We start from the raw sequence: 18,583 nt of genomic DNA, 5'->3' as shown, positions 1-18,583 counted from the left end.
AAATAAGGCAGATTCTCAAGCTGATCCAAATTTTTTCATGTTATTTACAAGCCTGATTAGATTTTGATTCTCTATTATTTATTATTATAGGTTTGCATTTAAGTTAGAATGAATGCCAAGCTATGGAAATGTATTTATAGATCAACCAAGAGCAACCAGATGGAAAAACAAGTTTTTGTGTTAAATTTTGTCTTTATCATTTACAGCATATTTTACATAAATGTTATGTTTGATCTGCCATAGTAGGTCTACATTTCAAACACTCAATTTAAAAATTCAAATATTTTGGGGCTGGAGTGATAGCACAGCGGGTAGGGCGTTTGCCTTGCACGCGGCCGACCCGGGTTCGAATCCCAGCATCCCATATGGTCCCCTGAGCACCGCCAGGAGTAATTCCTGAGTGTAGAGCCAGGAGTAACCCCTGTGCATCGCCGGGTGTGACCCGAAAAGCAAAAAAAAAAAAAAAAAAGCAAATATTTTTCTAAATGAGTTGATTAATTTTCAGAAATTTAACATTGCCACTTTAGAGTGATAGCTTTGATTTTTTAATATGTGAAATATAAGAAAACTTATTTGGAATCTCAAATTATTTATAGGTAAAACTTAAACTGACATAAATCTAATTTTGTTTTACAGGAATAATTATGGTCATAGGAATAAAAATAAATTCACTATCTCTAGCTGGCTTCCCTTCAGTATGTTCCAGTGGAAAAGCCTACTGCTCTATACTTAACCATATACAGATATTAAGTTGTGGACTTAAGCTGATGGTAAAAAAATATGTTTTTATGTTTACATAGGTTTTACCTTGTGATATATTTCAAAATTAGTGTCATATTTTAATTATGTGTTTTTTTCCCCTAATATCCCTCTTAGAGCATGGGGGTCGGGGAGGGTGGTGATTACAGGACATCATTTGACCCCTATTCAGAAATCTTAATCTAACTGATAATAAAAAGCCTAGGGGAAGTCATACTTCTTAATGTTAGATTACATAAACAAAATACAAATACACATTTGGAAAAACATTGAAAAAAGTTAATATTTCTTGAGTCAACCAGTATGAATTACATTACTGGAAAACACTTATTCTATTTTCCTTTAATTACAGTAGGAATACATATTTCAAAAGAATAGTAGACCACTACTCAATAGAACCAATATGCATATATAAAAGAAAACACATAACTCCTAAAAACATACATCTTGTAGACAATCACTAAAATTAACACGTTGCATATAAAGTTAGTTCTATTATGCTTTGTCTAACTCTATAGATACATAAACTTTATTATATTTCTTATCTAGTCAATTAAAATATCTTTTAAATAAATTATGTGATATAAATTTTACATTATTCACTTAGTTATTTTATAATTGTTTCATGACTTATTGTTTTATTAAAACAAATTTATATCATATTTGATGAGTATGAATATACTTCATAAAAACAATAAAAAGAAGAAAATGCTTCTGGGTTTTGTTTTGGGGCTACACCCAGCCATTCTCAGGGTTTAGTCCTGGATCTGCACTCAGTATCTCTCACTCAGGGATTACTTCCTGTGGGGCTTGGGGGACATAAACAGTGGCAGGGATCAAATCTTGCATGCAAGGCAATTTCCCTACCATGTATAATGTCTGGATTCCCAAATATTTTTTAATAATTTTACATAAATGTCACATTTTGAGATATTTTTAAAATTCAGTTTGGCATCATGTTAACAAAATATTTGTGATGAAAAAAATGAGCTTGTCGAAATATCTCCAGAAATATGCTCCTTCTCACCATGCACATACCACATTTTTGTTTGCTTTGGTTTTGGCAGTATCAGGCTGTTCTCAGGGCTTACTCCTAGCTCTGTGCTCAGAAATCACAACTAGAAGGGTTTGGGGACCATATGCACTGGTGGTGACTTAACTGGGACCAGCTGCTAGTAAGTCCTAAACTTCAGTCCTATCTCCTCAGAACCACACATACCACTTTTACGATTTTAATTATGAAACAAACTTTTATGGTGTTTGTTGATGTTTTGTCTTTTATATAGTTAGGATTAACAAAGAACCTTTTTTATTCTTCCATAGCATAATTGTATGTAGAAAATATATAAAAAATAATAACTGTTGAAAAGGCAAAGAAAAAAAAGACTATATAATTCTATGTTAACTATGAAGATCCACACATGCTATTAGCTAAATAAGGTATCTGAACAGTGCCTTATTTAATTAATAAAAATGGTCAATTCAAAAGCTATTAGAAAAAGAAAACAATTTAGAAAGTGAAAAATCTGTTGAAATTTTACTGGGGAAAGGTTTTCCCCATTTCTATTCAATGATTAGTTCCTCTTAAAATTTTAATTAACTTATGTTTAGGGGCCACACTCAGGGTGCTTAAAGGATATCCTGACTCTGCTCCGGAGTGCCCCCTAATGGAACGTGGGAGACCCTAATGGGATCCATCAAGTTCTTTGGCATATAAGGCGAGTGATTTGTCTCCTTACTCTTTGGCCCTTAATAGTTATTTTAAATTCTAAACCTGAATTCCTAAAATAACATGGTTAACTACATGCAGAGATAGAAAAGATGATTCTTTTCACGGAATCATTTACCATGCAAAAATCCTTAAGGAAAATGCTCCTGTTAGCTTAGTACTTTGAAGGTTTTAAAGACAGGAAATAGTAATGCCATTTTTGACCAGAAACATTTTATTTCTAGGACCAAATCAGGCAGAAAATAAAGTGTATCATTGAGGGATTAGAGAACCAAGAATCATTAATTTTATACTTTTTTTTTGTTTTGTTTTGTTTTTGCTTTTTGGGTCACACCCGGTGATGCTCAAGGGTTACTGTTGGCTCATGTACTCAGGAATTACTCCTGGCGGTGCTCAGGGGACCACATGGGATGCTTGGAATTGAACCCAGGTCAGCCACGTGCAAGGCAAACGCCGTACCCACTGTGCTACTGCTCCAGCCCCTAATTTTACACTCTTGATGTGGGTAAAATTATTTAGAACCTTGTACCATTCTTTCTTCACCTTCAAATATAGCCTTGGAATTTTCAAAACACTATGGCTTATTTTACTGTATAAAAATAAAATAGCATAAGCCATATTTTAGTGAAGTCTGTATTTGCATTAATCACTTACACAATGTGTGAAACTAGCAAACAATTAAGGGCATAAACAAATTGAGTGATGCAAAATGAAAAGCCAAGGAACTAAGAGTTAAACAGACACTCCAGGAAAGCTTCAGGTCTAGACAGATAAAACCATAATAACAATATATGCAAATTTTAAAATTTTAAATCTAAATAATTATTTTAAATACACTGATAATACTTAGTAACATATACTAACTTCTATACTATGTAGTGTAAAATGCATAAACTTTTCAATTCTTTTTTATCATTTGTTGGGGCCACACCCAGTAGAGCTCATGGCTTATTTCTATCTACTGTGGTCAGGAAACACTCCTGGCAGGTCTCAGAGAAGCATATGGGGGTGCTGGGAACAGAACATGTATCTGTTGCATGCAAGGGAAGCACCCTACACACTGTTTACTGTACTATCACTTCTGTCTATAACTTGTTGATTCTGATGCTAAGAATGATAAAATTTTAAAATGCTACAATTTATTTATAAAAGCATACATTAAACTAACATCAGGGATTTAAACAAAACTTCTCAATAAAAAAACATTTCTCGGGGCTGGAGAGATAGCACAGCGGGTAGGGCGTTTGCCTTGCACGCGGCCGACCCGGGTTCAAATCCCAGCATCCCATATGGTCCCCTGAGCACAGCCAGGGGTAATTCCTGAGTGCAGAGCCAGGAGTAACCCCTGTGCATCGCCAGGTGTGACCCCCCCCAAAAAAAAAAGCAAAAAAAAAAACATTTCTCAGTTAATGGATACTTATTTAACAAAATGACCCTATTTTCCATTAGAAAATTTAATAGTGTCAGGCTTATTGCTCAAAATGCTAGAGATCTAATAAATAAATTAACCAAATTTTTTTTTACCCCCCCACGAAACTGGAGTTGTTCTGTTCTCCTCTTATAAATGCCTAAATTTCTCTTCTTTACTTTTTATTGTAGTTGACACAACATGGATACATAGGTATTGACATTTATGAAATTAACCAAATTTTTAAAAATGAATTTTAAAAAGTACATATACAATGCAAAACCTTACAACTATAGATATTGAGCATGACCATAATTTATTGGCATATTTTTAAAATAATGGTTTTTTAAAATTGAACAATAAAGAAATTGATAGAAACAATCAAGAAACAGAACAATAAAAGATGAACTAAAATCAAAGAAAAGCACATCACAACATCTATACTCAGGATAAAATTTGTATACAGAAGAAATAAAGTCAAAGTAAGCATGCAAATAACACACCAAGGAAAGTAAAATACATCCTTCAGGAGAAAAATTAAACATGCAGGAAAATAAAAGTATGAGTTTTGCGAGCAACAAAGTTTGTCTGAAGCCCCAATTACCTTCACTGTCTGACATGGCATGTTGGAAGTCATCCATGATGAACGCTATATCACGGTCATAACCTCGAGTTCGTGATTCTTCTCTCATGTGTTGCTGAACTTCTGGTAATGAATGACTTGATCCAAACTGATCTCTTGTATCTGCAGATATTGGTGGCAAGGGTCCTGCTGCAGCCCTTGCCATCCCCATTGGCTGGCCAACAGGACTAAGTGGACTTTCTTCTTCAGAATTCTGGGCCACAATTGGTATTCTTCCTCTGCTCTGGCTAATTGGCAAACTTGTCGGCTTAGTTCTGCTGGAGGATGATGCATGACTAAAGGAAACATCTAGCGCTTCAGCCTCCTGAGCTTTGAGTCTCAGGGAAGAGCTGGATGAATCTCTTTTAATTGATAAATCAAGCCCATAGACAGAGGAAGGTCTGGAAGAGGGTCTTGACCTACTCCCACTACTGTATGGCTTATCTGCTTCATCCTGAAGAGCAGATCTTATAGTATTTCCTAACGTGCCCAGCCCTGAGCCAAGAGAAGAGCCCATAAATTTCTGTTGGTCCGTAATATTTTTCCTGAGGCCAAATGTGATATCATCTTGAAGGAGCCTTGCTCTGGAAGAAATGCCACCAATAGAAGAAGTGCTCGAAGTCATATAGCTTGTATAGTCTGGTTCAAGGTCTCTACTTTCTTGAATAGGAGAAAATTTTGACATTTTAGGGTCAATTAGTGATTTCTTATGCTTCGATTGCTTTTGATAAAGTATGGCTGCTGGCAATTGTTTTGCTGCTTGTTTTTCTAGTGTGAGCCTGCTAATGCTATATTTTTCAGATTTGGGGAAATGTCTATAGCTAGTATCAGCATGGTAATAATGGGAGAGTCCGGCCAGGTGATCTAAACTCTCTGCCCCTCTCCGGAATTCTTGCTTAATCTGCTGTTTCAGAAGCTTTAATTCATACGGATCCTCCATTGGATCTTCCTCAGTTTTCACGTAACTATGCAATCTGGAGGAAGTCTGTAAAGGTGCTAGAAAATCTGTCACATCTTGAGACCTCCGTGCCTCGGTGGTTCGAAGGAGACGGTCTGTCTTTGTCAAATCCTTCTCATGAAGACTAAATGTAGTGCTTAATGATGTTGTCCCTTTGGTAATTTCTCCAATGTCATCGATTAAGACATAATTCCGTGGGGTATGGTGGTCAATGTCTGCATAAAAGGAATCTGCAGATATGCTTGATATTGGGCTGCTTGCCATGCTACTTCTTTCCTCCAATCCTATTCTCAAGTCTAAGCTATTATACTTGCTGCCCAGATGGGAAACAGCGTATGTAGTATCAGTGGAAACAGGTGCGATCATTAGTGGCTGGTTGCGGATAACTTCATAGTTTGAAGTTATCTTGGGCTCCAAATATAATGTAGTTTGCCTCGGCTTCTGCTGTATTACCATCATCTGTGATGGTAACTGATAAGATGGTTGTGGAGTTGGTGTAGGTTGAGCTTGAGGTGTAAAGGACATTGTTGCCACGGCTTGGAATGTTGGCTGAGTCTGATAAGGTGAAACTTGCTGATGATATAAAGTTTGTTGCTGAAAATGGGACTGCTGGGTGTACGGGGTGGGTGCCTGGGTAGGGAGAGCAGGGGAAGAGTACTGATACTGAGTATAAGGACTTGTAGGAGGAACAAGCTGAGCTTCCGTTTGTGTTTGTGGTGGCATGAACTGGCTGAATTCAGTTTGAGGAGCCGTTCTTGGTCGCTCTATGCCGTGCTGACTTTCTATTCGGGTAGGTCTCGTGCTGCTCACCTCACTGTCAGACATATAATCCCTATCCTCAGCTACCCCCTGAAGGTAAGCTCTCTCTCTCTTTTCTCTCTCCTTTAGTAATGCTTCCTTCCTTCTATTAATTCCCATTTCCAAGTACCGTAATTTGGCATCGATCTCCTTTTCTTCTTCATCAAGTTCCGCCTGTTTCTTTCTAAGCTTTGCTGATTCTCTCTCCACAAGATCAAGTTCTCTGTCTATATCCTGGAGAATTTTTGCTCGTGCCATGGTGTTGGTTCTACAAATCCTTCTTCTGGAGGCTGTGCCCATTGTGCTGTAGGTTGACTGAGTTCCTGTGGAGGTCTCTTCAGGAGGTGGGTTTGGCAGAGTTCTTTTAACTTTCTTCTGAGTACCTGATGGTGTCATGGTTTGAGAACCTTTTGTCTAAGATTAAGTAAACAAGAAATAGTACTTTACCACCAAGGAACAAAAAGACAACTGTCCATCATTTACATGTCAATGAAAATAATTTCACTGACATAACAATATGCATACACTGCAGCTATGACAGCATAAACAAAATTGTTACTTCAACTACTTTTCATGAATTTAATTAGTTGAGAATAGTTTTCTTGGTGAACTTAATATACTATTACTATTTTTTTAATCCTGTTATTGAGCTTTGAAATTAAGCACAGAACTCATTTCTTTAAGGCATTATTTTCATCTTAAGTGAACTCTAAGAGTTCACTTTCCACCTTATTTAATAAGAGTATTTGTTACATGTCTATAATTAAAATCACATTTTAAAAATATGTCTATTTAATCATCAAATTATTTGCTTCTATATTTCCATTTATTTTTCTTCTTTTTTCCTTCTTTTTGGGTGGGGATTTGACTTGGGGCCACAACTGGCAGTGCTATAAGGTTATTCCTGATTTTGTATACTTGGAAGTCAATTCTGGTGGTGCACAGGGGACAATGTAACACCAGGTGTCAAACCTGGGATTCCTACAAGCATAGTAACTGCCAAGTCCACTGAGGTCCTTCATTCTTTTTTTTTTTTTTTGCCCTCTGAGGCTAAAGAAACTCAGGGACTCTTATGTGATGTCATGCATTAAGACTTGGATCATGTGTGTAAGAGACAAACACTTTACCCTCTGTACTATTTCTGTGGCCCCAATCCTGAGTCTTAAGGAATGGGTAAGATTTAAATGGGACAATATTTTATAAGTTGAAAGTCCAATTTGAATGTAAAATTTCACAGAAAAACCAGGGATTATCTGATTTCATTTGGAGCTACTAATGCATCAATGTCAAGAGGAGAGAAGTAAACTCAGCGAAATTTCCTATGGAAATGTTAAAAGGAACAAATAGATTAATAAAGAAAATATATTTGAAATATCTTAAAAGCTGAATATTAAAATATGAGTTGGGTAGCAAGCATGTTGTAGTGGTATATATTTTGAAGAGTTATGAAATTGTACACCTAATACATAGATTTATAAACCATTACCTCAACTTAAAAAGAAACTCAATCTGATTTCCTCTTTAACAAGTTGAAATGTACACTCAAGTTATCACAACTGTTTAAATTATATCCAATATCATGTGAAATACCAGAAGAAAGCCATCAGAATATATGACTATAATTTCTCAGGGATCTGTTTGCAGCCCATAAATTTCATGAACTACTATTAATATTGTTGACCAATTACTTTCTCAGTCTTGACAATAATGGCATTTTTATTAGATAATTCTTTGTTGTGGGTGATATGGGGATAATTTTGTGCACTGTAGGATTGTTTAGTAGCTATTTGAACTAAATCTACTAGATACTCTTAGTATAACTTCCCACATGATATTAATAAAAAATATCATCACACAGTGCTAAGTATCTTCTAGGTTTGGAATTAGGCAAAAATTATTGTTTGTCATTTATATGGGATAATGTTAAAGAGAAGGGCAAACCTTTTATATTATAGTGCTTGGTATTGAAAATCCAGATTCCTTTGGAGGAACTGGAATTAAGTGCAAACTGTGAAAACAATTGGTGGGATAAAAAATGAAAGTCTTTGATGTTAGATAATTCTTACCTATAAAATTAACATAAACATTAAAAATATTCAACCAGATTTCTAAAAAAAAATAAATTTTTTAGAGAATAAGTCAGGGAACAAGTGCTTGTAACTATAATAGTTAATTCACTACAGAAGATCAATATTTTCTTAGTGACTTTTTAGTAATTGCAATAATTAAAGAAAACCTAAGAGTAAGGAATTTTAGTTTTTAATTAAATTACATAGAAATGTTCTTATTAAAAGTTTCATGTTATTCTAAACTTAAAGTAGATCAATGGCATAATTAAAGAAATTATAAACTTAAAAGAACAGGCAAGTATTTAGTTTCAGCACCACATAATCAATAACAGAATCAGGGTTATCAGCTGGACAGCTAAATTTAATTTTCTTTTTTTAATTTTTTTAAATTCAATTTTAAAATAATATTCTTACCATTTTGAAAATAACTTAAATTAAAAAGTAAGAAGACCAAAAACACTTGCTTGATGATTTTTAAAATATTGAGAACACTATTAGCGAAAAAAAACTAATTCTGTGGACTGTAGTGTTTCATGCTTATAATGATGGTCATGGTCATGGTTATGAAATGTGCAATACACCTACAGAAGAAAAGAAGAGAAACCATTCTAGGGCCTTTGCTCTATCCTATGAACTATTCTAAGCTGTAGCTTGTATTTAGTATGAGAATAAGCTTTGTCTTGGTAAGAAAATTTGGTAATGTTATTAGTTGGAAATACTACTTCATGCTATTTTCTGATATTATTTGCTCTTTCTCTGTACAATCCATTCTTCTTTATAAAGAATAAATATTAGTTGTGAAGTTATGCATTTAAGAGATAATATGCACCTATCTTGCATATTATGATTATAGCTGAAATATTTGAGATGACAGGTGAAATATTTGAGTCTTTCCCTCACCTACCACCCCGCTAAATAAAGTAGTTGGTTAAAGTTGATAAACTTGGGCTAGACTATTCCTTTAATGAAGTTACTGGGCTGGAGTGATAGCACAGTGGTAGGGCATTTGCCTTGCACACGGCCGACTAGGGTTCGATTTTTCTGCCCCTCTCGGAGAGCACGGCAAGCTACCAAGAGTATCCCGCCCACACGGCAGAGCCTGGCAAGCTACCCATGGCATATATGATATGCCAAAAACAGTAACAACAAGTCTCACAATGGAGACGTTACTGGTGCCTGCTGGAGCAAATCGATGAACAACAGGATGGCAGTGTTACAATGCTACAGTGAAGTTACTATGGGGATAAAGGATTGAGATGAAGCTAAAGGCTGTACATTGGAAAACATGCTAAACTAATCCTTTCTTATAAACTGATTGTAAGCACAATTTTCAATTGTAACTTTCAATTAATTAACTTTCAAGTGCTCTCCCTTGCCCCATCAAGTTTACAGTCTAGGAATAAAGCAGTAAGTTTATAGTGATCTGTGCACAAAACAATTATTTACCCTCCATTCTTTATAGCATCATCAACCTAATACAAAGTTAAAGTAAAAACTTGCTTGGTGCAAAGGATTAAATAGATATAGATATAGATATATAGATAGATATAGTAGAATATAAAATTAACAGTAAAGTGACCTATGAAATTTCTATGATATAGTAGAAAACAAATCTTAACAGTAAAGTGACCTATATAATTTCAAACTATATCATTCACAAAAAAAAATACTTAAGATACTGTAAAAATTATTTTAGGGCTGCAGAGACAGTACAGTGGGTAGGGCACTTGCCTTGAACATGGATGGCCAGGGTTTAATCCCCAAGACTCTGATATGGTCTCCTTGAGTTCCTCCAGGAGTGACCCCAGAGCCAGGAGTAAGCCCCGAATACTTCTGGGTATGCCCCAAACAAAAGAGAACTTTAAATCATTAGGTATTATAATAGGCATAATGCCTGTAGCACTGATGTCCCATTGTTCCTAGCACATACAATATTAAATCATCAAATTCTTTTAGAGTACTCTGTAATCGTTTAACCACTTTTGTAATGAGACAAAGTATATAAGTATCACTGCTATAAAAACACTTTTGGTGTACTGAAAGTTACAGATACTTCTATCAATAGCCTTGAATTTCTATTTACTGAATTTACTGGAATTATTTTAAAATGCAATATTTTACTAGTAGTCATAAAATTCTCTTAACAAGAAAAAGTCAAAAACTAAATTGTAGGGCCCTATTAATAGAATATAAAGAAAGTTCTAGAAGACATTTTAAATTATTTTTCAAAGTCTTTTAGTCCAGAGAAAATGTTCTCCAGTTAAAATCGTAGAAATGATAGTCAATATATTATCAAATATCTTTTAAGCTTTTCCCTAATGTGCTTCTTGTCCCAGTTTGTTCTGTCTTCTTGATGCAAGTTATTGCTCTTGGGCTGTGCAGTCAAGCAGAAAACTAGTTTCTACCTCACTGGACAGAGCATTAGAGATGTCACTGTGTGCAACACTAGTACCTTAAACTCTCTGAAATGTCCACTTCATGAAATCTGTCTAAAATATTTTATGTCCTCTTAGAAGGTTGGGCATTTTTGTACACACACACACACACACACACACACACACACACACACTCACACACACACGTGTGCATTTTCCCCCTCCTCCTTTCTTTCTTCCATGTCTTTCTACTTTCCTTTCTTCTTTTTATTTCTAACATTAATAGTTACCTGCAAATTATAGGAAAAATGAATCATAGCTCTTCTGCTATAGTTCAGTATAATGGCCACAAAATGCATGTTTTCTTCTCCAGATTAACAAATTTACATTCACATATGGAATTCAAGACAAATATTCATATCCCATAAAATGTTTGACTATAATAGTTTCTTATTTAAAGTGCTTTAGTGGAAGGTAAAGTTACATTTTATATATATAGTTATGCATAACTATATAATATTATATAATTACACTATATAAAGTTATATATAAGTGTAATAAAATACAATAAAATATTAATATAATAAAATATTTTATTATAATTCATTAGAATGATTTGCATATGGCTTCACATTTTAGGTTTTTCTTTTCTAGTCTTATCATTTCTTTTCTTTATTTTTTTCTTCTTTTTTTTTTCTTTTTGGGTCACACCCGGCATTGCACAGGGGTAACTCCTGGCTCATGCACTCAGGAATTACTCCTAGCGGTGCTCAGGGGACCATATGGGAGGCTGGGAATGAAACCCAAGTCTGCCGCGTGCAAGGCAGACATCCTACCAGCTGTGCTAACACTCCAACCCGAGTCTTATCATTTCTTGAACAAAACAAATTTTTGAGAATATCCTGAAATCCAAGTTATCTGAGTGTCCACATTCTGCGCATTTACTTTCTTACCACAAATTTCTCTATTATCACAATCACGAAATCCCGTTAATCAGCGATTTCTCAGGCAGGCTCAGTAACCTCTCATTTTATCCTTTCCCTGTGATCTTAGAAGTCCATCTCGACTGGCCCTCCCAACGATGTCGCACTGGGGGCTCTTTCAGGATCAGGGGAATGAGATCCAGCTTGTTACTAGATTTAGCATATGAATACACCATGGGGAGCTTGCAAGGCTGTCCCATGTCGACAGGAAACTCTCAGTTTCTCCCAGAGGGAGAAGTAGGGAGAAGCGGCCGCGCGCTTCTGAGAGCTTGCTTTTAAGTCTCTCTCTGGATGTTGGCCATTGATGAGATTACACACACCTGGGTTCCTCTGCCAGTACCTTCATGCATGAGGCCTGTCTGAACATGTGGAGAGGGGCCTCGAGCATGGCTGTAGCTAGGTTCTGGTGGTCTTCAGCCACTGGGAGCTCCACTCGGGGTGAGGAGGGAAGCTGGAGCCCATCTCCTCCCAGGGGCCCCAGGGAAGACAGCCAGGCGTGTAGGCAAGAGACTCTACTATACGGAGCATAATATAACATTTTATATTATGCTCCATATAAAATATTCTGCCTAGGTTTTCCATTAAAAAGTTTCTTAATTCTCCTTTCCCACTTTCATTATACTGTTTATTTGCAGAATTTACCTATTCAAGTTAACTTTAAAACGTGTTAGCATAGAATTATTCACTGTATCAATTTTTAAAACATCTATACTTAAAAATACAGATAATTTCTTATCTTCTTGACTTGGGCTGGAGTGATAGCGCAGAAGGTAGGGCGTTGGCCTTGAATGCAGCTGACCCGGGTCCGATTTCTCCACCCCTTTCGGAAGTCCAGCAAGCCACCGGGAGTATCTCGCTCGCACGGCAGAGCCTGGCAAGCTACCCACGGCATATTCAATATGCCAAAAACAGTAACAAGTCTCACAGTGGAGACATTACTTGGGCCTGCTCGAGCAAATCGATGAGCAACAGAATGACAGTGATACAGTGGCAGTGATCTTCTTGACTTAGAATTTTAGGAGTTAAACTGGATCAATAGCACAGCGGGTAGAGCTACCCGGGTTCAATTCCTCCCTCCCTCTAGGAGAGCCCGGCAAGCTACTGAGAGTATCCTACCTGCAAGGTAAAGCCTAGCAAACTACCTGTGGCATATACTATATGCCCAAAATAGTAACAAGTCTCACAATGGAGACGTTACTGGTGCCCACTCGAGCAAATCAATGAACAACGGAATGAGAGTGCTGCAGTGCTAAGCTTTAACCATTAATGTGTTGTAGGTATTATCACCTCCACAATAAAAATAAAATTCTCTTAAGTGAGATATAAAAAAACAAAGCAAGTAAACAACAAATAGCAACGGTCATTTAAATTGGAGATTTTGTCTATAGAAATCAGGTCACATGAGATGGGGCAGTGGCTAGAAGGGTCTGGTGGATGAAGAAGACTCTATGGTGATGGAATAAGATACACATGGACAGTATAAATAACATCATTGTAAATCCTGATACTTTAATAGTGGTAAATGAAAAGAACATTAGTATAAAAGGAAATACAAAAATTATTAACTTTATTTTAAAATGATATAAGACTGGAATACATAATGGAAATATATAATGGAAATATAAATATAGGTATACAAACACAAGTGAGATAATTCACTTATGAAGCAAACATAAGATAAAGAATAAGGTGTAGAATGAGATATAATTGCTTATCTATGCCATATACAACCCTAGCACTTGCCTTGCATGCAGCAGTCCAAAGTTTAATCCCTGGCACCATATACGGTCCCCAGAAGTGATCCGTTGATGCAAAGCCAGAAATAAGCCATGAGAACTGCTAATTGTGGCTAAAATAAAAGATACTGGCAATGCTCGGCAAGGCAGTTATTTACCACAGAAAAATTATACTTGCTTAAAGTACAAATTATGAGAGAAAGGAAAATTAGTAAGGGTGCATAGACTTTCCCAGCTTGTTGGCAAAGTGACATGATAGTGGTTCTGGGTAGATTATCTGAAGAGAATACTTTAGAGAAAAAAAGAGAGTATTTTTTTTTTTTTTCTAAAGTAAGATACAGTATGAGTCAGGAGAAAGACAGGGGAAAATGAAGACATAAGAGAGAGCGAATAAAGCAAAATGGCTGTTATCCTTTAGCCAGGGACAATATGCTGTTTCAACAGTAATAACTAAAGGTTATATTGAATGACTAAAATATATTGAAATTTTCTATGTACTGAGCATTATTAAGAGCTTTGTATCAAATCTTATTAAATCTGACATATCCTTTTTGGAGAAATGATTATTAAATTCAGGTTCTTATATCCATAACTTCAGAGAAATAAAATCTGTATGACTACTGAGTTGCAGGACAGGGATTTGACTCCATACTTGCCTAATTCTAATGCTCAAGTTTAAGTACAATGTGATCTATTCACAGAGCAAAATGTCTTTAAAATAATCTGCAACACAGATTTCTGTACTTAACATACATGATAAATTATGAGCATATGTTATCCCAGTGTGTTTATATTCTGAGACATAAACTCAATACAATAAGTAAACAAATTACAGACATAAAACTTATTTAAAATTCTCTTGATACACACAATCATGTATTATTTTTCATACATTAATAATTTATAATTTTGGTTATTTGTGGTCATACCTGGTGATTCTCAAGGCTCTTTGCTCAGAGGTTACTCCTGCCAGTGTGCAAAGTCCAATGTGTGACAGCCAGGGATGGTATGGGGGTTGGCTGCATGCAAAGCAAGCACCTGAATGTCTTCACTATCTCTGATTTCTCTCTCTCTCTGTATGTATATGTGTATATATATACATATATATATATATATATATATATATATATAGCACTGTCATCCTGTTGTTCATCGATTTGTTCGAATGGGCACCAGAAATGTCTCCATTGTGAGATCTATCGTTACTGTTTTTGGCATATAGAATACACCACAGGTAGCTTGCCAGCCTCTGCCGTGCAGGCAGGATAATCTCAGTAGCTTGCTGGGCTCTCCAAAAAGGATGGAGGAATCAAACCCAGGGTAGCTGTGTGCAAGGCAAATGCCCCACCCACTGTGCTGTCACTCCATAATAGATAAGATTTAAATAATTATTTAATAAAATGAATTGGAGTTATAAAAAGCAATCTAACATTAACCTAAGTATATATACTAGAGAGTAGTGAATTCTATTAATCCCCGTTGTCTATCCAATAAGTATTTATAATAATTTATTAGGTACTATGTTCTGTCATGTCATAGATATATAAAAATAAGAAATTCTTTTATTATTTCTACCTTCATGGTGTTTTTAAGAGCTTAGGAATAAAAGTGACATTTCATTAAATACTATAACTTAACATATTTTATAAGTTTGTATGTGGTTCTTAGTTTATATAGAAAAGAGTTTGTTTCTCAGGTTAACCTAATACACATGAGGCATCTGAGGAGACAACTTTTGCTGTAGCTTTAAATGCTGAAGGAAAATTGCAACTCTATAAAGGAAAGATCTTTGGTAGCAGTGCACATGTAAAAAAGCATGAAAAATGTCCATACATATGTCACACAGTCCATAAAGCCTAAGCACAGAACTGAAGCAAGTAAACATGGATAAAGAAAAAGTATCTGAAAGTGATCCTGGGGAGAAATATATTAGACCATGTAGGACCTTGAAAAATATGCCAAGACTCTGATACCTGAAGAGAAGAACCTTTTAAGATTCTAAGTACCTATACCAGTATTCATTGCTGCACTCAGTACAATAGCCAAGATACAGAATCAACCAAGGTGTCCAATGAAAGATGAATGGATTATGAAGATGAGGACTATATAGGCAATGGAATCCAATACAACTTCAGGGAATGAAAAAATCATGCAATTTGCTGCAACATGATTGGAACTGGAAGATGCCATATTAAGTGAAGTAAGCCAGAAGAAGACAAACAAAGGATGATCTCGCTTATATGTAGAATATAGAATATGAGATGAGGATATACTCTAGTAAAAGGAAGTGGCCTAGATCACCCCTGACCCCAGTGCTTAGAGAAGAGGACAGAGAAGAAAAGAAATCAAGGGGGGAAGAGAATGAGAAATAATAAAGTAAAGAAGTACAGAAATACTTTAAAGACAAAAGTAAGAACAAGCATCAGGACTTCAGTTATATCAGTGATGTATACTAAGATAAATGAAGCATAGAGGTATGACATAATGAAGTAAAGAAAAAATGAAGTAAAGAAGTAATAAAGTAAAGAAGAAAAAGTACAGAAGTGCCTTAGAAAAAGGAAGGAACAGACACCAGTGCTTCAGGTATACTGGTGAATATAAGTGGTATAGTAATATATCCAAAACACACACTCAACAAAATATGGTCTAAGCTGCAACGACTGTAACTTTGTAATGTGCCTTTCAAGTTGAGAGGCAAAGATGGGTTGGGGTTGGGTGGAGAGGGGATGTGGCAACATTGGTAGAGGAAAGTTGACTCTGGTGATGAATTGATGTTGAAATATAATACACCAAAAACTCAACTATCAAAACTTTGTAAACCACAGTTATTTAATAATAAGTTTTTAAAAAGATTCTAAATGCATAAACAATATGACTTCAACTGCTAGTAGAAGACATCTTTGGCAGAAATTTTACTATTATAAATCTTATAAATTTTAACTAAAAATTTTGATAAATGCTGAACTTTCCAAGAAATAAGCATTTTAAGAGTATAAAGACACATAATTCATACAAAAGTAGGAGCGGCTGTCCAGAGAAATTAAAGTCAAATGAATAAACTAGGGTTTCTGTGGTAGATAACTTCTTACAATTACCTTATAAGGTGGATATTGCCACGACTCCCACTTTATAACTGGGGACATAAAGATACACCAAGGTTAAGCAACTTCTGTAGATGTGGAAGGCAGTTTTAGAACTGAGGAAATGAAAAGAACTGAAGTAAAGCAACTTTGCTCCAGAATGAATCGTGGCCCTTATACAGATGATTTCAGATGAAAGAATCCATTAGCTATTGATTTCTGTGTCATAAATCAGCTCAAAATTTAGCAAATTAAAATAATATTTATAATCTTTTTCAGGGTTTCTCACAAGGCTGAAATCATATTGTTACCTACCACTGCAGTATCATCTCAGGGAAAATTTATTTCCATACTTAATCATGTGATTGGTGGCAGGTTTCATTTCTCAGAGAATTCCTGAACTGTGGCTTTTGTTCCTTCTTGACCTCGCCTGTGCCTTTCCCTGTGGTTCCCTGCAAAGGCCTTCATCAGAAGCTCACTTCATCAAAACAAGATGAATTTCACCAAAACAACTGAGTTAGGAAGAGCACAATCAAGGTGGAGGTTTAGTCTTTTATAACCTCATCTTCCAAGTGGCATCCCATTATTTTTCCATATTTTATTCATTAGAAGAGTCAATGGATCCAGCCTGTCCCCAATGGATTCCACAATGACATGAATACTAAATATAGGGATGATTTTTAGAAATTTTCTATAGCACAAAGTGAGCGTTTACATATATGTATAGATATATACATATATATATATATATATATAAATGAGTTCATGTAAAAGTTATAGGTGATAGCAGTCAAGGGCTTTTTGAGAGGACCTCGGATGATTACATATTTGGTGGCTGGATATTGAGAAAGTTTATCTTCATTACAATATGGGAAGCATTTAACCTACTGTAACCAGGGCAAATCTTACCATGCTTGAGCAGAGTAGAAAATGAGAAAGGAAGATGAGTGGCTAAATATATAACAGGAATTTTAGGCAGCAGAGTCTGATTGAGGTAGGCAAGTCTTACTTTGAATATCTCTTGGAGAAATGCTCAATGGGTGAGACGCAAGTAAAGAAGCGATAATTGGATTCACACAGTGTAAGTTCTTTGCTAGGGTCATGAGAAAAATAAGAGGAATGGCAAGAGGGATTTGATGCTTTATAATAGAACAGTGAAAGACCTAAGAGGATTCATTCAAGGCCCAGTGGAGCAGAATAAAGGTGATCTTGAAGAACAAATATGGAGGACAAGCACTCACAGAAAGAAAAAGCACTGAGAGAAAAGATTGAGAGAATGGTGTACATATACACATAAACGTCCTGAGTTACATAATTTACACTTGCAGGTAATTTCAGGACAGAGTGGAACTGTGAAAGTGACAGATCACATCACATGCAGAAGCACTGATTGAAGGTGCAGGAGGACCACAGAGATAGCAGAATTGGATAAAAACATGCTTTGCCTGTTGGAAATCTTGGTTCAATTCCTGGCACTGCAAGGTCCTTGAAGCACCACCAAAATGATTCCTGAGCACAGAGCCAGGTGTAACTACCAAACATCACCAGGTATGGCCCCCAAACAAAAAAATGGCCAAGAAACAGAGAACTAACTAGATGTTGTCCTACCCTCACAGATATAAAAGTAATTTAAAACCTAGAAAGACTTTTCATTGAGACACCAGTTTATTGCACAAAGGTGAAGTCACATGATAATTCAGCGTGTAGATAAAACATGTTGGACTGTGTTACTGATGGGGAGGGGTCCAGGAGACCAAGAACAAACATCTCTAGGTATGTTTACTTCCCTGTAACTTAAAATTTCTTAAGACTTAGTTTTGGGTGATTTTTTTACAAAGAAGCCCACAATATGCTTGGTGACTGTTCTGCATGATTGAGCGACTACATAAATACACTTAATTTTTCTGAAGATCCTCCTTTATATTCTTTTGACAGATAGTTTATCTAGTTAGACAAGGTCACCCTGGAGAGGCATACAGGTATAGATCCTTTGCTGCAGTGTTTCATGTAGCCTTTTGAGGTTATTTCTTTTTACAAGGTCCTGATCCAAGAGCCAGGAAGGACTC

General features: G+C 35.8%; 1 protein-coding gene across 6 annotated transcripts in view; it reads right to left on the bottom strand.

Moving 5' to 3' along the window:
* The window catches only part of PCLO (piccolo presynaptic cytomatrix protein), a 365,554-nt gene that overhangs the window by 135,047 nt on the left and 211,924 nt on the right, over window positions 1–18,583 (bottom strand). For all 6 annotated transcript variants that reach the window (XR_008628418.1, XM_055124466.1, XM_055124435.1 and 3 more), the window contains exon 7: window positions 4,501–6,688. Coding sequence is in view for 5 of the 6 variants with exons in the window: in XM_055124466.1 (XP_054980441.1) it covers window positions 4,501–6,688 (2,188 nt within the window). In the remaining variant the exon portion in view is untranslated. The remainder of the gene's footprint in view (window positions 1–4,500; window positions 6,689–18,583) is intronic.

Source organism: Sorex araneus, chromosome 1 (genome assembly GCF_027595985.1).
Source record: "Sorex araneus isolate mSorAra2 chromosome 1, mSorAra2.pri, whole genome shotgun sequence".
Lineage (NCBI taxonomy): Eukaryota > Metazoa > Chordata > Mammalia > Eulipotyphla > Soricidae > Sorex > Sorex araneus.
This window is presented reverse-complemented; position numbering and strand designations above follow the sequence as displayed.